Source organism: Gobio gobio (assembly GCF_949357685.1).
Source record: "Gobio gobio genome assembly, chromosome: 7".
Lineage (NCBI taxonomy): Eukaryota > Metazoa > Chordata > Actinopteri > Cypriniformes > Gobionidae > Gobio > Gobio gobio.
The window spans coordinates 25,329,507-25,347,401 of record NC_137103.1 but is presented as its reverse complement, the minus strand read 5'-3'; the positions used below and the strand labels follow the sequence as shown (position 1 = coordinate 25,347,401).

Below are 17,895 nucleotides of genomic sequence, written 5' to 3'. Positions count from 1 at the left end.
ATTTATTTAATAAGACTGAAAATGTGAACATTTTGTGAAACTGTGTATCAAAATTATTTGTGGCTGTATTAATTGCCTAAAATTAAGGACATATTTCATTAAAAAATAATAATTAAAAAAGCATAATTTATTAACGTTTTAAAGCAAAACGTGTGTAAATGACTAATCAGGCCTTCCAAAAAAATGCGTTTTTTTTTGTGATTGTTGCGGGCAAAAATCCTTGATTATGCGGCACGTTTTCTTAAAAAATGCGATGAAAAATGCGGGATATTTATGCAATTTTATGCGATAAAATTACGAGAACTTGCAAAAACTGCGGTTTGATGAGAAAGAGAAAAAAAGCACTACATCACAGAAAGTGCTGGAATATTTAAGTTCTCATCTTGTTTTATTGAAGACCTTAATAATGGCTCAAATTTACAAAACATTTAGTCAATCAAGTTCTGTAGCTTTACAAAAGGAATATGCTACAACTTCTGAAAAAATTTATAAATAACTTCCTGTTTTACAGATGTCGCTATACAAAACAGACATTTGAGTGCTTCCAATGCACAAAGTGCAATCTCTTAAAGGGTTAGTTCACCTAAAAATGAAAATTCTGTCATTAATGACTTCCCTTTATGTTGTTGGACACAAATTAAGATATTTTAGTTGAATTCCGTGTACACAATGTACACTCTCAAGACCCATAAAAGGTAGCCTACTAAAGACGTCGTTACAAAGTCCATCTCACTACAGTGGTTCTACAATAACTTTATGAAGCGACGATAATAGTTATTGTGTGCAAAAAAAACTAAATAACGACTTATATAGTGATGACTGATTTCAAAACACAGCATCATGATGCTATGAATCATCGAGTCGATTCATGATTCGGATCGCGTGTCAAACTGCTGAAATACGTGACTTTGGCTATCCAACCCGCTGAATCGACTCATTGATTTCCAAACGCTTCAAACCGCTGAATCAACTCATTGATTCATAACGCTTCAAAACGCTGAATCGACTCATTGATTCATAACGCTTCAAAGCTTCATATGCTGTGTTTTGAAATCAGTCAGCACACAGGGAAACTGCTTTGCTCTTTTGCTGTTATTTTTGTTGGCCAATGGGAGTTTGTGCTTCATTATGGTTTCACCGGTATCTATGGTTTCTCCACGGGGTTTGAAGCTTTTCGATGACGTTCGCGTCGGGTAATCACGTCACTTCAAAACGTTCCCATGGCAATAGGCGGAAATGGCGGCTCTTGTGTGAAGTAAACGAAAAATTTTCAACTTTCTGCTAATATATATGACTTTTTTTGCAACGAAAATGCGGGGATTATGAAATCATGATAGCCCGCATATTTTGCACGCGGAAATAGGCAATTTATGCGGCGAAAGTGCGGCGTATTTGAAAAAATGCGGCCCCCGCATGAATATGCGGACTTTGTCTGATTATGCGTTAAATCACGCGATCGCTTAATAGCGTTTTTCTGGAGGGACTGACTAATGGAACTCCTTTTTTGTTCTTTTTTAGTAAATTCTTTAAATTTGTTGTCCCAATTCAACTTCCTAAGTGTGGCCAGCTCAATTCAAATTCACACTCAAAGAACACACCAAGAACGATAAATAGAAAGATGCTTAAAGGGTTAGTTCACCCAAAAATGAAAATTCTGTCATTAATTACTTACTCTCATGTCGTTCGACACCTGTAAGGCATCCGTTGATCTTCGGAACACAAATTAAGATATTTTAGTTGAAATCCAATGGCTCAGAAAGGCCTCCATTGGCACAATGTACTTTACACTCTCAAGACCCATAAAAGGTACTAAAGACGTTGTTACAAAGTCCATCTCACTACAGTGGTTCTACAATAATTTTATGAATCGTCAAGAATAGTTTTTGTGCACAAAAAAAACCTAAATAACGACTTATATAGTAATAACCGATTTCAAAACAATGCATCATGAAGCTTCGAAACCGTTATGAATCAGCGAGTCGAATCATGAGTCAAGCGTGTCAAACCGCCAAACTGCTGAAATACATGACTTTTGGCGATCCAAACCGCTGAATCGACTCACTGATTCATAACGCTTCGAAGCTTCATGATGTAGTGTTTTGAAATCGGTCATCACTATACAAGTCGTTATTTTGGGGGGTTTTTGTGCACAAAAACTAATTCTCGTCGATTCATAAAATTATTGTAGAACCACTATAGTGAGATGGACTTTGTAATGACGTCTTTAGTACCTTTTATTGATCTTGAGAGTGTAAAGTAAATTGTGCCAATGGAGGCCTTTCTGAGCCGTGGTGTGAACTTCCCTATTCTCCTAGAATTAGAACAATTATTAAAACGTTATTACTAAAGTTATAGTATTTTCTGTTACGTTGCTTTACATTCAGAATTCTGCACAACCCTACTGGTTAGGACAGTGGTAAACTGAATGAACCAGAAACATTTAGGTAACATTCTGTCTGTGTCTGAGTTTGTGGTCCTGTTGTAGGCTTTTTGTGACGAGGGGTCAACCAGCATTTCATTGACAGACAGTATCATTTACAGACAGAAAATGACACAAGAAAACACTGGTCAGAAGATGAAAGGTATGTCATTTCCCACAGCCTCTATCTCATGTGGTCACCATCCTGAGACACTGCTCGCTCTGTCTGTTAGCCTCATCTACACTTTTCTGCTCAAGATCCCATCCACAATCTCCTCAGACTCCACTTACGTCTTAATCAGCATCACAAAGCGTACAGTTCAACATGCTGTTAAAGACAAAAGTGGCTTGGCAGGTCTGAGCGACCGCCCGCAGCACCAGCAAACCTCCCAGCGATCCTCTGGCACAGTCTCTAGGGCACAGATTTTGAGGGCTCTCCCTGGGCTACTTTTCATTATTAATGCCCACGCTGTAATGAGATTATGACAGGGCTGTTTAGATGGCTGTCTGAGAGAAACAGTGAGAAGGATTGATTAGATCAGACTGTGGTATAATAGTGTTTAGTCTGTTGAGTGAAGAGAGATGGCACTGCCATGGAACATTTCCATAAAAAACATTACTACCAGTATTTTTTTTCCAGATTTAAAATATCTGATATAAATACAATTTTATATTTTTTTGGTCAAGATCATGTTGTGCTCCTCAAACCATTCCTGAACCATTTTTGCTTTGTGGCAGGGCGCATTATCCTGCTTAAACAGCGGGTCAGCATGGGCACCCTGACTGGTCTGCGGCTATGCAGCCCCATACGCAACAAACAACGATGTACTGTGTATTCTGACACCTTTCTATCAGAACCAGCATTAACTTCTTGAGCAATTTGAGCTATAGTAGCTTGTCTGTTTGATCGGACCACACAGGCCAGCCTTCGCTCCTTATGTGCATCAATGAGCCTTGGCCGGCCATGACCCTGTCGCTGGTTCACTACTGTTCCTTCCTTGGACCACTTTTGATAGATACTGGCCACTGCAGACTGGAAACACACCACAAAAGCTGCAGTTGCTCTGACCCAGTCGTCTAGCCATCACAATTTGGCCCTTGTCAAATTCGCTCAAAATCAAATGCCCATTTTTCCTGCTTCTAACGCATCAACTTTGAGTGATGAAGAGATAATCAGTATTATTCACTTCACCTGTCAGTGGTCATAATGTTATGCCTGATCGGTGTATATAGATAAATAAATAAATAAATATCACTTCATTGAACTGATTCACAGAAATTCACATCACTGATTCACATGAAAATGCACTTACCAACTCTAACACGACAAAAAGATTTAAATGAGGGACGCTATTAAAATGTCGTGTTAACACTAAAAATACTCATGGGGGTTCACAAAACTATTTATTGGCCAAATAAAAAAGTCATTAAAATCATTGCTATTTTCACCATGTCACTTATTCTTAAATTACCAGCAGAATTGTCTAAAATATACAGCGAAATGTCAATACATCGCCTAACTCTACCTGGTACCACATCCAAAAAAGCTTTTAGGTACTTTTTTTTTAGGTAGCTTCAAAAACTGTTCCAGGAGCTTTCAAAAACAAGGCAATATCTGTTTTTTTATCTCCATTGCTTTCCTCCTCCTCTGTTCCTCTTTTACAGTGTGCCTCCTTTTTTCAAGTATTTTCAGAGAACTAGCCAAACCTGGACTGGGATTGTGAGCATGCGTGTGAAGCCGGTCTTTGATGTCTCTAAAAAAAGTGCCCATAATTAGCTAAGTTAGGTCAGGAGACATGGACACACAGCAGATTCCAGCTAGAACACATAAGCATGTTTATTCCCAGAAGCTCACAGGGTCTCTGGAGGAAAACTCACAAAAAAAAGTAAGTCTGTAAAGAATTAAAACTGGCTCCAGGCTTGAAGATAACTTTTTGGATTTTATTTATTAGAGCTAGAAAGAATCAAAACGCTACAATAGGCTAGAATTTATTAAGATAGTACAAACCGCATAATATAAAGAAATAAAAGCTTCAACGATACATTCTCTTAGTGCCTTGTGGGTGTAGAAACTAATCTCCCATTTATTACAGGATAAAGCTCTTATTTGTGGTACTAAAAGCATGCTGAGCAATATTTCACCGTCAACCCATCGTTAGTTTCACCTCAGGACCAAACTTTCATTCTCCTGCATCTGGCTTGCATGATCTATCGATCTGAACCCAGCGACAAGCACTCTGGTCCTATACAAAGTCACAATCTGTCCCCCATCCATTCATGGTTTTTTTTCTCTCCACCAACTAGCATCTCATCCCACCTCTACACACTAGGGTCAATGGCATCCCATCGGCCCTGACTCCATTCTGCGTCCCATTGGCAGCCATTACGGGGGTGTCCACAGCCCATAAAACATAATGAACATGAATCTTTATTTTATGAGAACAATAACACCCTGGCCTGGCCGTGCCCACCCCTCCCAGCCTGTCAGTCTGAACAAAGAGCCCCCAGTAACCATCAATCCATGCGGCCAGAGGGGCAGCTCCTTTGTGTAGCCTAATTACACACCACTTTAGAGCAGTTGGAGGCCTTGGGGTGGAGTGTGTCAGCACGTGTGTGTGCATGTGAGAGATATAGAGGGAATCCTGGGGTGAGCATATGGCCGCTCTCGAACCCAGGTGCAGGGGAGGAGAAAAGGCTAAAACATCCCGCTGGAGGCGAATTCCACCAGCACAGAGGAAATGATGGAGAAAGTTTAAGGATGTGGAGTACTAACGGCAATTACCAGCCATTTCGACTAGCTTTTATGGCATGGCGAGCATCTGTCTGCACCCGGTCTTAAACCGACAAACGCTTGTTGTGTAGAAGTCATTAAAACAGAATCATGCTTTTTTTATGTCTAGACTGACATATCACAACTGTTTGAATTACTGGAAGCTGCCTTATGGTGATTTTAGTAGGCTTGTACAAGTCAGAAAAAAGGAGCACATCCTAACCCTATTGATCACTTCACTGATAAATGTACCACATAACAATAAAAACGTATTGTGTTGGAATGCAATACTATACAATTCCAAAGAGGCAGAGCCTTGGCCTCAGACAAGGGCTTCATTCACACAGTCAGTGATTGGGTTCGACAATCATATTTACTAACAGGTCTCTCAAACTGTCCAGTCCAAACATGATCTTATGGTAGCAGTTTGAAAACTGTCTGTATGAATAAAAAACTGAAAAGTAAAAGCATTTTTTCTATGAATAACAAACAACAGCAGCAACCACTGTGATGGTGATCACAATCATTGCTCGACCCTTTTTACTAGGGTACGACATGGCCGTCGGAACCATTGTATGTGGGTGGGACACTTTTTAAGGCCAATGATATTGGACCCACTCACTTTTATCATCTCTAATTCAGCACATGTCTGTTTACCGTCCCCTAACTGATAAACACTTATTATTAAACACATTAGATGCTTTATTTTCACTTTTCTAATATTCACCTTTCTGATCTGATATGTGATGGGAAAAGAGAGTAGAGCGAGTTCGCCAAAAGGTGGATTCGAACCTCGGGTCGATTTGAGGCAAAATTTGATGCCATGCACCTTACCCCTACACTATTGTTGCTGTAAATGATTCTGTGTTTTCCGTAATTTTGTCTGGCCCAACCAGACGTTAAGTAAACAAGGCGATATATTTGTACTTAATGTAAATGGAATCTACTCCAGCAAAATATTTCTGGGAGATGACCCACCCACAATTTCTTTGCTTCCGACGCCCACGGGGTACGAGTCTAGTGAAATACAGCTGTGTTCCAGGAAAATATCGCTGACAAATCCTTGTCTGAAAATGGATAATTACCATATACCAAACCTGAGAATCATTTCCCCAGGTATTTTTTTTTTTTGCAATCATATTGTGTGTTTTCTATCAGCTGTGTAGAATAATTACAAGTAATTCCATATTCCCAAATGAATCACTCTTTTGATCGAATCGGTCAAACTGCCAAACCATTGACTTGCACCGTCTGAACAAGCCCTGCCTGATGTGACAGACTAGTCACTCACTGTTGTTGCACTTACACATTACAAATGATCCAAATTCACTCTCAAAATGTGGTGAAAATTGGTCATTTGGTTAAAGAATTTAGCAGTCACTCTTGTTCATAACCAAACTTTATATTTAGCACTCTAAAACAAGACTGACAAATGTATTCTGCTGCTGTGTGAAGCCAAGGAGAATATCAGTCACCCTGTGCATGCTGAACACCTGTGAGATAAAAAGCTTTGGTTTCTCATACTGTGTTATGATTAGAAAGTTCAACCAGGTCACTATCAGTTTAGCTAAGGAGCTTTACAAGGTCAGTCTTGACCCCACCAACTTGGACCAGATAGAAACATACAAAACCAGTAAACAACAAAGCTGGTTCTAGGCAGGAGAAGAAAAAAAGAGTGCTACAATCAAAACTAAATGTGTTCTAGAGGGAAGTACATACCTGGTTAGATGGTAATAGAGAACGGAGCACCACCAACTGGATCATTCCTCTCAGGTTCCCTTCCATGGACATGGATCTCCGCAGGGTCTCCATGGCTTCATGGTTGGACTTCCCCAAGAGCGGTTCACCATTAACGGCAATCAGCTGGTCATTGATACGTAGACGCCCATCCTAAGCAAAAAAGACAAAATTAAAAGTCAGAATCTTTATTTAGTGTCGCAAAACCATTGTGAGTGGTTTGAGTTTAGATTTTTTTTTCTTTCCATTTATCAACCCTGAGCCTTAAATTGATAGTTCACCCAAAAATGAATCATTTCCATCATGTCTTTTCAAAGATATTTTGAGAAATGTCTAAATATTTTGACATACAATGGAAGTTAATGGGGTAATTTGTGTTGTTTTTCTGCATAAGATAGTCAGCCATAGATGTTTGGAAAAACATGAGGATGAGTAAATGAAACAGAACTTAATTTTTTGGTGAACTACCTCTTTAACCATTACACTACACTACACTAAGACCAGCATACTGTACATCTGGATTTGGGGCTTTTTTATCCATCAGAAGAACTTGACAATGTCCTAGTTTCTTAACATCTCTAATGTATTTCCTCACATTCTGCAAGAACTCTGCTTTTCAAAGGCATATTATCCTCAGTTGAGCCTACATGGGCATGCTGTCAAGGAGTACATTTCCCTCAATCCAGAAGCTCTGTCTCTCTGGTACTGTATAAGCACATTATAAGACATGCATATTACATGGCATATAAAAAGCCCTAAAGTTCATTACATTTAATATTAATTAGTGTTTTCACTGCAGAGGCCTCTGATCTGCTTCCTCTGTCTCCAGGCGAGAGAGAGAGAGAGAGAGAGAGAGAGAGAGAGAGAGAGAGAGAGAGAGAGAGAGAGAGAGAGAGAGAGAGAGAGAGAGAGCTCAGAGTCACATGAGGGTTAACGCAAGAACTTGCAAAATGCCTCAGATGTAAAGACAAAGATGCTGATCATTAATGAACTGTACAAGCTAAAGATGATGAAGTACATTGAAAACAATGCTCGATATAAAGTGAATCAGAATGTTTTGCTGTGACTCCATCCATACCGAAGACTTAATGTTACCTTTAACAAAAAATTTTGAGTAGACTTGGTTATGGACGTTTTTGTTTTGGTTTTGGTTTCCTATTTATCTCACGCAATGAAACATTGCAAATGATAATTGAATAAAAAAATGACTTTAAAACCGATGATTATACAATACAGTTTGTTCATATGTTGGATATAATTAGAGCTGGAGGTGGATCTTGCAATCTTTATAGTATGCGTCATAATTTTTCTATGGAGAAAATGAATGGTATTTTTACTTCCTGAGCCTGGCTGTCGTGCCCTATAGAGGTAGCAGTGCGTACCACACAGTTAATCACAGTTTACAAAAATAACACGCCCACAAACTCTCTGAACCCTGGCAGTGTGCACTTTGTGCCCTTTCTCTCTGTAAATGAAGGAGATATGCTTTCATTACAGAGGCTTTTGGGTGAAAACATGTCCTGTCCTACTGGCATCTGAGTCACAGAGAATTAGGGATCCTTATTAGAGCCATGATCTAATTTTCAAACTGGATTCTGTGAAATCACACAATCAGTCTGCAGTTTGCTGTGCTGTTTCAAAATGAGTGCATCTGTCTTATGTTCTTTCACCACTTGTATGTAACATAATTTAATAGAGGCAGCAATGTATGTATTGACATTCCTCAATCATTCTGCTTGGGGTTTGTTATAAACCTCTTATACTTCAACAATGAATTCATCCTGAATTCCTTAACATACAGACACATACAATAAACTTACATGGTTTCTTTCAGGAAATGCAAGTTCATTTTGCTTATCTTTTATACTCTACGCTGAATGTCTGTAATACGCATCAATGGTAGAGTTGGAAGTTTTAGAAGATGGAAGCACAATAGTAACCACAAATTCAGGACCAAATGTAATAATTCAAATTAAAAACCCTCATGGCGCTCTCAATTGATGCAGATACTTGGAGACCAATTTGGCAGTATGCTGGCAATATCAATTTGTAATAGAACTAAAGAGTTACAGTTCAAACTTTTTACATTGTCTCCAAATTACCTCATTATGCAGACATAAGTGTAACCCAAATTATTCTCTGCATTGTCTAAAGTGCAAAGTAGAAGAGGGTGACTTTTTTTCACTGTTCTTGGAAATGTATACATATTAAAGCCTATTAGAAACAGAAGTCTTCTATTCAATACAGGATGTGACCTCAATCCACAATTTTTTGTTAGGTATTGCTGATAATAATATAAAGAGTGCTTCAAACAGGAAGTTGTTTAATCTCCTTACACTGCTCGAAAGCACATTTTTCTTAAATGGATCTCTGATAAACCACAGACAGTGTCGGAGTGGCATAAAGTAATATTTGATTTTCTTTCACTGGAATATATTACCTACTAGTAGCCACAAGGGAAAATGGATATGTTTTACCAGTCATGGACCACAATGTTGCCAAGTCTGCGGTTTTCTCATGGAATTGGGCTCCTATTTGTACATTTTTAAGAGGTGTACCTTCCTAAATATTTCCTTTGATTTAATAATTGTATTTCTTTGCTCACTTCTCAACGACTGGCGCTTCACCTCAGCACAAGTTTGGTAACGTTGTAAAGTGCAACATTCCAACTTTGTGAATATTCATGATGATGTGAGTCTGAACAAATAAAATGTGATTTTCAAACTCATGCTGATGTAAACAAAACAATCTTACTCGCGCTGACTGACACATACGAAGTGTGCACACAAAGACAAATCAGACAGTGCGCGATCCCAATTATACACAGAATTACAGTATTTCAAAATATGTCTTGGCGAGTATTCACACAAACATTCTCTGTAATGACTTAAATAAACATTTGGTTAACTATTGGGGTAAATCATCTGATGTGTAACATTACATTACATTCGTGCTGTACATTCGTACAGTAGGTCTTAATATATGTCTGTCTAATTAATGTGAATCAAACAATTGTGGTATCATGGGAAAAAAAAGTTGAATATATATTTTTCCTATAAGCCAAACTTTAAGGATTTTAAGGTATGGTGGCTAGGTGATTTTGTTTTGGAACCTTCAGAAAACTTTAACTAGATTTTTCTCAAAATTGACTTCTGACTCCATCGACTTCAAACGGGTGTGGCTCATTCATTTTTTTGTCCGATTCCAACAAATCATACATCATTTTTGAAGGTTTTTTAATAGAGAATGAAAATAATATCTCATTTTTGAAAAGTTGCTCATTGTGGCTCATTTTGCCCGCACAGGCCACACACACTGTGGTCACTGTTCTATTGATTTATGTTGAAGTAAAAAATAAAGAAAGTTGGAAATCCTCATGGATCAACCATTATTTTGAACATGGGAAAGTCACTATGATGTTGCCAAATAAGACATGATCCTGGAATATTTATTTATTTTATTTTTTTAATCCTGGAACAATATTCCTGTACGAAAAATTAGTCCCTACCCCTAAACCTAACCCATACCCATAACCCATCCCTAAAATGCAGAGGGAAATGAAAGGTGAATAACACAGAAATAGAAGCACCTAGCCCTGGTTGTCAGCCTAAACTTGTCATAAACTTTAAAATTTCCCTCAAATCTGATTGGTTGATTGGAATGCTGTTCCAGAAAAAGAAAAAAAAAAAAAAAAGATGTTGATCCAGTAACATGTACTTGGTGAAATCCCATTTATCTTCTTGTGTTCAAACAAAATAATTGATGGCTATTGAAACTAATTGTGGTGAATAAAGAGCAGGAAATGGGGTATTGATTTAGATCACACTGGCCTTCATGCCAGACCAGAGGCAAATCATGCAGGTAAAAAGCATTTAAGGGATATTGGCCAATAAAGTCAGAAATGGCCAATTTGGGGGAACAAAATTGGTGAAATATAAAAAAAATTATTACTCAAAATAATTACTTCAAACAAACATTAAAGATCATGTGCAACAACTCTTTACTGCATTTACAGTATGCAAGAACTGTATAACTCCTTAACTTTTATGGTGTTTATACTGCCAGTTCAAATTCAGTTTACATTTTATGCATATTCATTCACCTTTTCACTTTGTACTATAACAATGAATGAATGAATGAATGAATGAATGAATGAATGAATGAATGAATGAATGAATGAATGAATGAATGAATGAATGAATGAATGAATGAATGAATGAATGAATGAATGAATGAATGAATGAATGAATGAATGAGCTTCATCAATTGAGGAAGACTACGTTTTTTAGGGGGGAAAAAAACGTATCAAAAAAAATATATTCTGATTTCGAACTAATCTGAAACCGAAAACTAACCAGATTTGAAATGTATCTGTTGAAATGAGCCCAGGGTCAAATCAATGGTGCTGAAGGACAGGACGACAAAAAGAAGGAAATGCTCTAGGACATGTTCAGTACATAATCTAACTGCTGCTTTACACGGCATTTCCCTCAGTTTTGTAAGTGCAAGCCAACAATAACTTTGCAAGCAGACTCTGCTATTCACCCCAACCTCCACTTGCCTTCCCACTTCGGCTCTGGGGAGAAAACGCATCCCACCCACAGACTCGGGACGCTTCCAACTAATTAACATGGGCTTGGAGAGTTTTTAATTAGCATTAATGTGCTGGAGCTAACACAGGCAGCGCTTTACCGTTTCTGAACTCTCTCACAGGGGACTGGATAGGGAATCAGAATTAGAAGTGTTCCACTGTGCTGGGACTCAAGTATGAGAACTCACGTGCATCACCTTGCTGTGGCTCCCTCTACCCCTGTCTGAACGGGATGATCTGACTCTGAAGCTCTGAATGATAGAGATTTAAGAAGTTCTTTTCTTACTACACAACCTCTGAAACCCAAAAGCGGCTTTTCCAACCTAAAGGCCTGACAAAGCAGAGTGAGAAGATGCTTCAGTCAGGTATAAATCAAACCCTTATCTTCACAAGTAAACTTCACACACTCACACACATGAAAGTGAATGCTTTGGCAACACACACACACACACACACACACACACACACACACACACACACACACACACACACACACACACACACACACACACACACACACACACACACACACACACACACACACACACACACACACACACACACACACACACACACACACACACACACACACACACACACACACACACACACACACACACACACACACACACACACACACAAATCCACATGGCTGACAAGCACATTTTCACAGGGCTGAGCAAAGCAGTAGCTGGAAGAATTTTATAGAAACTGGTTCATAGGAAATCGGAGTCATTCAGGTATAAACATCATATCACTTATTCTGTGGTAAAGGGGGGGGGGTAGACAAAGTGCAGATTTCTCATCATTTGAAAACCAGCAATAAAACAAAACATAAAATCGATATTGTTATTTATTATATGTCGTCAATACACATTGAATGTGAAACTGGAAAATGAACAGGTGCAGCTGAAAAAGAAAACATGTTAGTACAGACAGAAAGATGAGCCTATAGAAATACTCAGCACCCTGCTGACAGTCCCGATCCCGTCTGTTAAGGTCAAATGAAACCCAATTCAGTGGGGTGGGGACAGAGGGCAGAGGTCAAGGGAACCAAAACACATGCCAAGAGTAGCTAACAGGGATCATGACCTATTTACAGTTTCAACTCACAACCCTGAAGCTATGTTTAACACTGTGAGGACATCTATTAGGTCTTCATTGGTGTCTCCTGTCATATAGAGGGCATATTTAAAAAGCATATTTAACTTATTAACACCTCTCATTACATCTCTCATTCTCTCTGACTGCATACTTGGACCTACTAAACTATGGTGGCCTCAAAACGTAATTGGACACTTAAGCCACACTTAAACATTGCAAAAAATATATATAAATCAACCGCTGTAGTGCTCAAAAATAGAACAAAAAAGTAGGGATGGCAACTTTCAAAACAAGAAGTCTTTGAACCAAGGCTGCATTTATTTTATCAAGAATATAGTAAAAACAGTAATATTGTAATCATCATTTTATGATTTAAAATGATTTTTTTCTATTTTAATATATTTTAAAATGACATTTACTTCTGTGATGGAAATTGTTCTGCATCATCTTGTCGTATGATCCTTCAGAAATCATTCAAATACCCTGACTTGCTGTTCAAGAAACATGTATTATTATGTTGAAAACAGTTGTGCTGCTTAAAACACTAGTGGAAATGTATTTTTGTGAAAACTGTGATGATGAAAATAATAATGAAACAGCATTATTTGCAATAGAAAATGTTTATAACAATCCAAAAGGCTTTACTTTAAATCAATTTAATGTATTCTTAATAAAAACACTTTTGAGAAGTGGTATATTTGGACACTTTCTGGCTTATTAAACATGCTCCATGTTGATGAAAATTATTTTAGGATTAGACGGTTGTGATGTATGTAATGAAGTTCATACAATTAAAGTGTTTGGGGACACTGTACAATATGTTTGTTATGGCTTGGTGGTTAAACATCTGGGCTGTATGGATAGGTGGCTATCATAAATATCTATCTATCTATATACACTTGCCAAATGTAAATGTGCTGTTTTACCTTAAAAGCTGCTCCTCCATGGATTATGGACTTGATGAAGATGCCCAGGTCCTCGCCAGTCTCACGAGACTTATTACCCTTCAGGCTGACCCCTAACCCAGCTGAGCCAGAGTCATTGAGAGGGACCTCAAACATCAGCTGCTCCTTCCCTTCCTCAGACAGCAGCAAGCGGGCCTGCTCCTCTTTCTGACGGGAAAACAACAATGACGGAAGAGAATGAGACGAGGAAGGAGACAGGTCATTCCATTCAAACATAAAAAGCCCACTATTTTAGCAGAGAATAGCTCAACCTTTTCATGCCTCTTTTTCTGCCTGTGATGGCAATGGGGTCATTTAGAAACATAATCCATTCTCCATTATGTAGTCCACACTCTCAGCTCCCCGCTGCATTCTCCCTCCCGCTTTTCCCCATTTCCTTTCTTTTCTCTTTGTCTGCTCTCTTGCCATAATGATGCTAAAATTACCTGTACATCTCTTCAGCGAAAGTTTGTTTTAAAATGAATGTTAATAAAAAGGGAGGAAAAAAATTACATTATTATATCTATGTGGTAAAAATAATATGTCACCACGGGAACAGGCTTTCTTTGCAGAGAAGAATGAAGGAGAGCAAATGAAGGAGAAAATGGGTTTAAGAAGTTTGTATTTGATCTATATAATGGCATAGTGTCTGTTAGAAAGACATAATGAGGGAGAGAGACATGTTGACGCCATAACAGTGCTTTAATGGTACAAGTGAAGCATCCTACTCTGGGCATCTCAAATCTCCCCTTTCCCAATGAGCACGTTCAATAGGACATATCTTGAAAAACAGGATTTTCTTTGCTCTTTAAATATATATAATAGTTTTATGTACCATGTAATCATACTCTAACAGTCACAACACAATGTTCTCTCCCCAGTCCAAAAAGTCATTTATAGTAACTATAGGCTGAACAGATCTCAGCCTTCCTGCTATCTCCTGGAGGCCTGGGTGGGTTGCAGAAGCCACTCGTTCTTACTTAGTAAGCTTAGTATCTAATAACTAGTTGCTAGTTTAAAACTAACTCAGTACTTCATGAAGTTGCACCATTGTCAGAACATAGCTAGTAGTTCGCAAGGTCTTCTTAATGTGCAGTCGCATAATAATATGCCGTTTAGATTTTTTAATTTTTTTCCGTTCACGTTTGCCGTTTTTCAAATCGTCATCTCTAGACAGTTTGATTGCTTATCTGAGCACAAAATGTAAAACTATATTATCTCCCAGTGATATATTTAAAGTTGTATTTATAATACATCCAACTTCATCCTAATACAAATACCGTATTGTTCCAAATACAAGACAATGCTTTTTCTTGGAAATACATCTGAGTAGTCTTATATTCGGGGTCTAAACTTTCACATGTCAATAATACACTCGCAACAATAGGTAGAGCCAAATATGTGTAATACGAGTGTTCTGCCCAGGACTGATAAACGCAGCGGAGTCAAACAACTCTCATTAAGCAGTCAAGAAATACGGTGTGTCAAGAGTGTAATGTTAGAAGATGGCGAGCCCAAAAAGAAAGCCTTAAAAATGCTAAGTCAAAGAAAAGCTTACTGCGGTCCTAAAAGCGGCTGCTTCGAAGAAACTGACAGGCAAAGTCTGTCAGTACGTAGGCGAAAAAAAGAAATGAGGGGCTGCCCATAACCAAAGCCGTCATCCAGCTGAAGGCACTGTATACCACCAAAGAGCTGAACATACCAACCAGCAAGGCCCAAGATTTCTTATTCCGGCTATATACTGACGCACTTGCCTGTCAATATCCTTGAAGCAGCCGCTTTGATGCGGCATAAGAATGAAGCAGCGCGGAATGATTAGGGCTTGTGCTCCAACTTCAGGAAGAAACTGCTGTCTTTTCAGCGCTATGTGATCAGCCTAAGGAAAAAAAAAACATTAATATCCCCTGGATCAGATAGGTAACCTGTCACTGTACATAAAAAGGTGAGAAATCAGTATAGTAAAATCTACTAAATGAGAACTTCAGGTAATTTTTATGGTAGCTATGCCATAAACTGTTTTCTGAATGTGATTGTTGGTACATTTTACCAGTATTTAACATACTTTAAATACAGACATTAAAAATGAAACTGCTTTTTTCCAATGCAAGGGTAAAAAAAGAACTGGTGTGTAAAACTACTTTTTTTCAAACAAGTATGTGTACCCTTAACTCAGTACTTAGTTTAAGCACCTTTACAGCCTCAAGTCTTTTTGGGTATGATGCGAGAAGCTTTGCACATCTGGATTTGGCTCCTGTTGGAAGGTGGACCTTCTGCCCAGCACGAGGTTCTGAATGCTCTGGACTAGGCTCTCTCTATATTTTTGCCGTTGAGCTTTCTTTCTACTCTGACAAGTCCCCTATTCCCTGCCTCTGAAAAACAGCCCAACAGCATGATGCTGCTGCCACCACACCACATTTTGGGATGGTATTGTGCAGGTAATGAGCAGTGCCTGGTTTCCTCCATACATGATGCTTAGAACTGAGGTTCATCAGACCAGGGAATCTTGTTTCTCACAGTCTGAGAGTCTTTTAGGTGCTTTTTTGCAAAGGTGCATGCATCTTTACCTAAGGATAGGCTTGAGTCTGGCCACTCTGCCGTAAAGCCCAGACTGGAGTGTTGCAGTTATGCATGTCCTTCTGTAAATTTCTCCCATCTCCATATATGATCATGGAGCTCAAATAGAGTGACCATCAGCTTCTTGGTCACTACTCTAACCAAGGCCTTTATCCCTCGATTGCTCAGTTTGGAAGTTGTTCTAAACAACAAAAAGTCCTGGTTGTTCTAAACTTCTTCCATTAATGATTATGGAGGCTACAAGCTTCTGTGAACCTTCAATGCAGCACATTTTTATTTATTAATTAATTAATTAATTATTTTATTTTGTAGTCTTCCCCAAGTTTCTTGACACAATCCTGTCTCTGAACTCTACAGGCAGTTGATCTTTGACCCCCTGGCTTGGTTTTTGCTCTGATATGCCTTTTCAGCTATTTCAGAACTTTTATTGAGAGGTGTGTGCCTTTCCAAATCATACCATTCAATTAAATTTGCCACGTTAACTCCACTCGAAGTGTAGTAACTTCTACAAGCAAAATCTGAATTCTACTGAGCTAAATTTAAAGCGTACCAGAAAAGGGTATGAATACATAAGGCCCCGATGTATACTTCAAGCAAAAGTGAAGAATGACAATTTCAAACAAAATCAGGCCAAAACAAAGTTTGTTTGGAGTTCGTTTTGGGAGTTCGAAACAGCTTGCCGAAGCTACCTTTTCTACCATTGGTCCGTAGCAATTACGTAATAGGTAGGAGTGCTCTGAGGCTCTGCCTACTTTAACTTAGAAATCTTCTCTGGTTAATTTCTTTTTGGTTAAATAGTTTAGACGTCCGCGAGTGAAAACATACAGTAAACACACCGGAAAGCTTCATTATAGTAGAAAAGGAGGTTGTAATTCTGATGAAATGAGACACTGGCACAGTTTTTCATGTTTAATACTGTTTTGCTTGCTGTTAAGCAATCTATTGTACAAAGTGCTATATAAATAAACGTGACGTGACTTTACTAGAGTGCCAAATTGCAGAGCTTGTGGAAATATATCCACGTAGCTATGATCAGATTCTTATGCGTTATTTAAAAAAAAAAAAGTGGGATTATTTTGCTATTGAAAGGAAAGCGTGCAGCATATATTTACATATTCATCTAAACACCGCTCTCAGCAGTGTGGACGGTGTCGGATATTCGCCTAACGAACGCCCTAACGAACGCCCTAACGAAGAACGAAAAAGAACTTTGCAGAATATATCGGGGCTTTTACGCGATGCAATTATTCAAGTTCTTTTTTATTTTTAATACATTTGCAAAGTTGTCACAAATCGGTTTATTTGCTTGGTCATTATGGTGTATGGAGTGCAGATTGATGTGAAAAAAAAGTGATTTAAAGTAGTTTAACACAAGGCTGCAACATAACAAAATGTGAAAAAAATTGTATGTATGGAATGGAGAATGGTCATGTAAAACTAAATGTGTAACAATACATTTTGGCTAATAATATTGACTTCTTGGTGGTGATGAAATGCTATAAAAGCATAGAAAAATCGCCCCTTGTCCTACCTGACACTACGAGACACAACCAGTAGTGTACAGTATCCCTAGAACTGACAGGCGCTGTAAGGACTGTAACTATTACGAAACATTATTGCAGGAATGAACAGGGTTGAGAAGGCCAGCTAAGACGGAGTATGTGTGGGTCAGCAAGGCCTGGTTTATCTCTGTTTACTGTGGGATTGCGGGTTTTGAAAGTATTAGTGTAACGCACTCACAAACACACACTCGACT

The 17,895-nt window shown here is 38.5% G+C and overlaps 1 protein-coding gene across 6 annotated transcripts in view; it reads right to left on the bottom strand.

Moving 5' to 3' along the window:
- The window catches only part of pard3bb (par-3 family cell polarity regulator beta b), a 420,195-nt gene that overhangs the window by 194,775 nt on the left and 207,525 nt on the right, over nt 1-17,895 (bottom strand). For all 6 annotated transcript variants that reach the window (XM_079821284.1, XM_079821281.1, XM_079821283.1 and 3 more), the window contains exons 12-13: nt 13,548-13,733; nt 6,909-7,079 (exon numbers count right to left, since the gene is read on the bottom strand). In XM_079821284.1, coding sequence (XP_079677410.1) covers nt 6,909-7,079; nt 13,548-13,733 — 357 coding nt within the window. The remainder of the gene's footprint in view (nt 1-6,908; nt 7,080-13,547; nt 13,734-17,895) is intronic.